At 41.9% G+C, this 7,072-nt stretch overlaps 1 protein-coding gene across 4 annotated transcripts in view; it reads left to right on the plus strand.

The window, feature by feature from the left end:
• ZNF106 (zinc finger protein 106) overlaps positions 1 to 7,072 on the plus strand; it is a 58,395-nt gene that overhangs the window by 35,616 nt on the left and 15,707 nt on the right. For all 4 annotated transcript variants that reach the window (XM_008059343.2, XM_008059351.2, XM_021712970.1 and 1 more), the window contains one exon: positions 2,634 to 2,768. In XM_008059343.2, coding sequence (XP_008057534.1) covers positions 2,634 to 2,768 — 135 coding nt within the window. The remainder of the gene's footprint in view (positions 1 to 2,633; positions 2,769 to 7,072) is intronic.

Here is a 7,072-nt window from a genome sequence, read left to right on the forward strand (position 1 = left end):
ATAATTGTTCAAAATCTGCTTATGAGTGAGAACATATGGTACTCTGTTCTTTGTTTCTGTGATAGCTCACTGAGTTTGATAGACTCTAAATCCATCCAAGTTGCTGCGAAGTCCATATGTTTGTCCTTCTATATTCCATTGTGTATATGTACCACATTTTTTTAATCCAGTCCAACTTCAATGGGCAGCATGGTTGGTTCCATGTTTTTGTTATTGTGAATAGAGCTGCACCAAACATGAATGAGCAGGTATCTTTTTTGTAGAATGATTTGAGTTCCTCTGGATATATTCCCAATAGGGGAATTGCTGGGTCATATGGAAGGTCAATTTCTAGTTCTTTCAGAAATCGCCACACTATCTTCCAAAGTTGGCATTCCCACCAGTAGTGTAGAAGCGTTCCTTTTTCTCCACGTCCTCGCCAGCATCTGTTGTTGTTTATTTTATTAATGATGGCCATTCTTACTGGTGATAGATAGTACCTCAATGTGGTTTTTTGGTTTTGTTTTGTTTTTTAGTTTGAGTCTCACTCGGTCGCCCAGGCTGGAGTGCAGTAGCCGCTCCCGGCCACCGCAACCTTGACCTGCTGGGCTCCGGCGATCCTTCCGCCTCAGCCTTCCAGGTAGCTGGAACTACAGGCATGTGCTACCATGCCCGGCTAATTTTTTGATTTATTGTAGAGATGATGTCTCGCCAAGTTGCCCAGGCGGGTCTCGAATCCGTGGGCTCAGGCAATCCACTCACCTCAGCCTCCCAAAGGCGCGGGATTACAGGCTGAGCCACCAAGCCCGGCCTCAGTGTGATTTTGATTTACATTTCTCTGATGATTAGTGAGGCAGAGTACTCTTTCATGTGTCTGTTGGCCTCCCATATATTTTCTTTTGAGAAGTGTCTAGGCATGTGTTTTGCCCACTTTTGAATGGGGCTGTTTTTTTCCTTTCGGCACATTTGAGTTCCTTGTAGATCCTAGATGTTAGACCTCTGTTGGATATACAGTTGGCAAATAATTTTTCCCATTCTCTGGGCTGTCTCCCTGCTCTCTTGACAGTTTCTTTTGCTTTGCAGAAGCTCATCAGTTTGATGAGGTCCCAATTGTCTATCTTATTTTTTATGATTTGGGCACTTAGGGTTCTGATGAGGAATTGGTTGCCAGTTCCAATTTCCATAAGGGTGTCTCCTGCGTTTTCTAAGATTCTTATAGTTTGAGGTTTTATGTTTAGGTCTTTGATCCATTTAGAGTTAATTTTTGTGTATGGTGATAGGTTGGTGTCCTGTTTCAATCTTCTGCATTAAAAATGTAGTTTTTTAAAAATAAATTAGAGTGAGAAAGAGAAGGGAAAGAGAAGATTCACCTCCCCAGGTTGGGGGAGAGGGGCCAAAGCCAGGAATCATGGCAACAGCCATAGCTCAGTGAGCACATGACCACACCAGAGTCTAGCAAGGCAATGGCAGGGGGTGGGCTTTTAGATTGACTTTAGATGCAGTTGATTCAGCAGCTCAGCAGGGTTACTGGGACTTTTAATTTTTTTTGGTTTCTCTGCTCTGCCTTCTCTGATATCACCTACTAAAAGGTAGTTTCCTTCCTGCTCACAAGATAGATGTCTGGAGTTTCTTTTTCCTCCCGTCACTAGAAAAGGTGTTTTATTCCCTGAACAATCTCCTGTGGCAAAGGGGGATAGGATTATATCAATAGGCTTGGTCCAGTCAGTCCCACCTTCGGAGCTGGTGATTGGGTCAGTTGCATAGCAGCTACATAAGGAGAAGGGATGGAATGAATATTGAAGAGATATTAGAGGGGGCATTTTTCCTGACAACTGATTAGTTACAGAACACAAGTTATTAAGGAGGGCAACACTTTCCCACTACCTCACACTTGGTGTTATCTGATTCTCATTTCTCTCAAAAGAATGAACTTTTGAGTTTTGAATTTGGTACTTGTCAAACTAATTCTTTTTATCAACAATGATAGCCAAGAAACTTTAGGGACATTATATTGTCATAAGCACCATGAAAGTATTTAAAATTGCTGAAGTCAGTGAAAATTTAAAAATTAGGAGATGAGCTGGGTGCAGTGGTTCATGCCTGTAATCCCAGCCCTTTGGGAGGCTAAGGAGAGAGGATTGCCTGAGCCCAGGGGTTTGAGACCATCCTGGGCAACTTGCTGAGATCTTGTCTCTACTGTAAATCAAAAAACTAGCTGGACATGGTGGCACGCACCTATTGTTCTAGCTACTTGGAAGACTGAGGCAGACGGTTCGCCAGCGGGTCAAGGTTGCGGTAGACATGAGCATGCCACTGTACTCCATCCTGGGTAACAGAGTCCTTTGTCCGTATGCTAGAGAGCCTTGCCCTAAGCATTAATTAAAATTCTGGTCTATCTTACAGTGGATTGACATAAGTATTTTTTGTATGGCTCAGCTAACATAAAGTTGCAGGGATCTCATATGTAACTGTTTGCTGGGCATTCAGTGAACAAGTGTTTACTGAATACCTTTTGTGTACCAGTCACTATTGTAGGCATGGAAGATACAGTAGTGAACTGAATTTAGTATCTTTTTGTTGTTGTTGTTAAGGATATAAATTGTCTAATTGTTCTGTGTCCCATAAGTAACAGTCTTGTCTGTGCTTGACTTTAGAGTCGAAAATGTATTGGTATCTTTGAGGGCCATACCTCTAAAGTGAATTGCCTCCTAGTTACACAAACTTCTGGGAAGAATGCTGCCCTTTATACTGGTTCCAGTGATCACACAATTCGCTGCTATAATGTTAAGGTAAGTGGATCCAGAGAAACCAAAAGTGTTAGTATTGAGCTGCCTTTTATTATATTTACTGTGTAGAATGGAGACACTGTAGTAGATGCTTCATTCAACCCACTTGACTTTCTCTTTTTTGCTTCTGAACCATTTTTAGCACATTGGTATTACCTTGGGTAGGTATAGGACTTAGACATAAATCACATTTTCTGTCTTGGCTGGAAGGTATATTATTAATAATAGGAAATGAAAAAATACTAGTGGAAGGCCGGATGCAGTGGCTAACGCCTATAATCCCAGCACTTTGGGAGGTGGAGGTGAGAGGATTGCATGCATCCAGAGGTCTGAGACCAGCCTGGTCAACTTGACGAGACCTCATCTCTACACTAAATCAAAAAATTAGTCAGGCATGGTAGTGCATGCCTATGGCTTCAGCTACTTGGAAGTCTGAGGTGGAAGGATTGCCCGAGTCTAGCAGGTTGAGGCTGCGGTGGCTGTGAGCGTGCCACTGCACTCCAGTCTGGGCAACAGAGTGAGATACCTATTCAGAAGATAATAATAATATTACCTCCCTTGGTCTTTCCCACAAATATTACATCATCTGCCAAAGTTAACCCTAGGTTGAATAAAGAGTAAAATGTTCAAAGTTTGTTTTTTTTTGGTTTTTTTTTTTGAGTTGGAGTCTCACTCTGTCGCCCAGACTGGAGTACAGTGGCCACTCCCGGCCACTGCAGCCTCGACCTGCTGGGCTCTTTCGCCTCAGCCTTCCAAGTTGCTGGAACTACAGGCGGACGCTACCACGCCCAACTAATTTTTTTGATTTATTGTAGAGATGAGATCTCGCCAAGTTGCCCAGGTGGGTCTCAAACCCGCGGGTTCTGGCAGTTCACTTACCTCAGCCTCCCAAAGCACGGGATTATAGATGGAGCCATCGAGCCCGGCTATGTTCAGAGTTTTTAAACCTGCAGAATTAGAAGTGGATGTCTCTTCTGAGAAAGTTTAAAAAATCTAAATGCATTGAGAGAAATGAGAGAGGCCAGGCATGGTTTCTCAAGCCTATAATCCCAGCACTTTGGGAGGAAAAGGTAAGAAGATTGCCTGAGCCTGTGGGTTTGAGACCAGCCTGGGCAACATGGTGAGCCCTCGTCTCTACAATAAATCAAAAAATTAGCTGAGCATGAGAGTGCGTACCTGTAGTTCTGGCTACTTGGAAGGCCAAGGTGGAAGGATCGCTGGCACCCAGCAGGTCAAGGCTGCAGTGGCTGGGAGCATGCCACTGCACTCCAGCCTAGGTGACAGAGTGAGACTCCAACTCAAAAAAAAAAAAAGAAAGAAAGAAATGAGAGAAAGTTGTATTTAAAATTATTTAACATATATTTTTTTCTTTTTCTTTTTTTTTTTGAGTTGGAGTTTCACTCTGTCGCCCAGACTGGAGTGCAGTGGCCGCTCCCAGCCACCACAGCTTCAACCTGCTGGGCTCTGGCGATCCTTCCGCCTCAGCTTTCTGAGTAGCTGGAATTACAAGCGCGCGCTACCACGCCCGGCTGATTTTTTTAAAATTTTATTGTAGAGATGAGGTCTCGCCTGCCCAGGTGGGTCTCGAACTCACGGGCTCAGGCAATCCACTCACCTCAGCCTCTCAAAGGCATGGGATTACAGGCTGAGCCACCGAGCCCGGCTATTTTTTTCTTTTTACAGTGCCCACATCAGTGAGAAGATAGGGAACTTAGCATATGTTTTTAATTTCTTTATTTCTTTCTTTATTTTTTTTTGAGTTGGAGTCTCACTCTGTCGCTCAGACTAGAGTGCAGTGGTACACTCCCAGCCACTACAACCTCGGCCTGCTGGGCTCAGGCGATCATTTCGCCTCAGCATTCCAAGTAGCCGGAACTACAGGCGTGTGCTACCATGCCTGGCTAATTTTTTATTTATTTCAGAGACGAGGTCTCGCCAGGCTACCCAGGAGGGTCTCGAACCTGCAGGCTCAGGCAACCCACTCGCTTCAGTCTCCCAAAGTGCTGGGATTACAGACTGAGCCCAGCTGTTTTTAATTTCTTTAAAAGCTATAACTATATGAACCAAACTTTATGCCACTGTATCATTAGGTTTATAACATATATAGATGGAATTTATATATAAGAGGAACATGAAGGAGGGGGAGAGAACGGAGCTGTAGTAGTACAAGTTTCGTATATTTTACTGGGAATAAGTCAGTGTTAACTTGAACCAGATTGATATAATTTAAAAATGTAATTTCTAGAGGCACTGGTTCACAATTTTTGTGTGTATCAGATTCACCTGGATATCTTGTTAAAACACAATTAGTGGTCCCTATTGCTAGAGTTTCTGATCCATTAGGTTTTGGGTAGAGCTCAAGAATTTACATTTTTTTTTTTTTTACAACTTATCATGTGATGCTCATGTTGCTGGTCTGGGGAACACACTGAGAAATAGTACTCTAGAGCTATTACTAAAAGAATATTTTATATAAAAATATAAAAAGAAGCCGGGCTCGGTGGCTCAGCCTGTAATCTCACGCCTTTGGGAGGCTGAGGTGAGTGAATTGCCTGAGCCTGCGGGTTTGAGACCCGCCTGGGCAGTGAGACCTCATCTCTACAATAAATCAAAAAATCAGCCGGGCGTGGTAGTGCATGTCTGTGATTCTAGCTACTTAGAAGGCTGAGGTGGAAGGATCGCCAGAGCCCAGCAAGTAGAGGCTGCGGTGGCCGGGAGCGGCCACTGCACTCCAGTCTGGGCGACAGTGAAACTCCAACTCAAAAAAAAAAAAAAAAAAAAAAAATATATATATATATATATATATATATAAAAGGAAACTGGGCGCAGTGGCTCCTGCCTGTGATCCTAGCACTTGGGAAATGGAGGTGAGAGGATTGCCTGAGCCTACAGTTTTGAGACCAGCCTGGGCAAGTTGGCAAGACATCATTTCTATAATAAATCAAGAAAAATTAGCTGGGTATGGTGATGTCTGCCTGTAGTTCCAGTTACTTGGAAGGCTGAGGTTGAAGGATTGCCTGAACCCAGTAGGTTGAGGCTGCAGTGACCAGGAGCATGCCACTACATTCCAGCCTGGGCAACAGAGTGAGATTCCGACTCAAATATATATGTATAAAGAATAAATAATACCACTAAAAAAGCGAATTGAGGCTTTAAAGTAGCATACTAAAACATATTTGTTTAATACAAGACAAGATAGAAGGAAGAATAGAGGAATTAAAATGAGACAGAGATAGAAAGCAAAGAATACATTGGAGACCCACATCTACCCATATTTAATAATTAAACATTAATGAACTAACACTAAAAGCACAGAAGTAACATAAAAATCTGTGCTGTCTACAAAAGACACTTTAAATTCAAAGACATAATAGTTTGAAAGTAAATGAATAAGAATACAAAAAGATATACTATGTAAATAGTAACAGAAAGAGCTGGAGTGATGTATGTTAATATCAAGCAGGTAGACTTTAAGACAAGAAATACTCCCAGAGAAAGGGGATATATTCCATAATGATAAAAGGGGCAATACAGTAGAAAGATACAATAATTATAAATATATATTTACCTAATAACAGAGCCTCAAAATATGTGAAATGCCAAAAGGAGAAATAGACAAATCCACAACTATGGTTGGATACTTTGAAATCCCTCTCTCAATAATAGACTGCTAAACAAAATCATCAAAAATGTAGAAGAACTAGACAATACCATTAACACCAAGATCTAGTTAGCATTTGTAGACTACTCCACCCAAAACAGCAGAATACACTTTCTTTAAAGTGCACATAGAACATTCACCAGGACAGACCATGTGCTGGGCCATTAAGTAAGTCTCAATTAACTTAACAGGACCCAAATCACACAGAGCATGTGCTCCAACCGCAACAACATTTAATTAGACATCAATAACAGAAAGAAATCTAGGAAATCCTTAAATATAGGGAGATAATATAACATACTTCTAAATTACTATGGTTCAAAGAGAAAAATCACAAGGGCAATTAGAAAACATCTTGAACTAAATGAAAACTAAATGCAGCATATCATTTGTAGAATGCAGCTAAAGCATTGCTGAGTGGGAAATTTGTCATTTTAAATGTTAATACTAGGAAAGAGTAAAGGTTTAAAATCTAAGAAACTAGAAAAAGAAGAAAAAGCTAAGCCCAAAATAATTAGAAGGAAGGAAATAATGAAGAGCGGAATAAAAGTCAACAGTATGGCTGGGCTCGGTGGCTCAGCCTGTAATCCCGTGCCTTTGGGAGGCCGAGGTGAGTGGATTGCCTGAGCCCGCGGGTTTGAGACCC

Source organism: Carlito syrichta, unplaced genomic scaffold (assembly GCF_000164805.1).
Source record: "Carlito syrichta isolate Samal-C Ts95f unplaced genomic scaffold, Tarsius_syrichta-2.0.1 Scaffold91562, whole genome shotgun sequence".
NCBI classification, from domain to species: domain Eukaryota; kingdom Metazoa; phylum Chordata; class Mammalia; order Primates; family Tarsiidae; genus Carlito; species Carlito syrichta.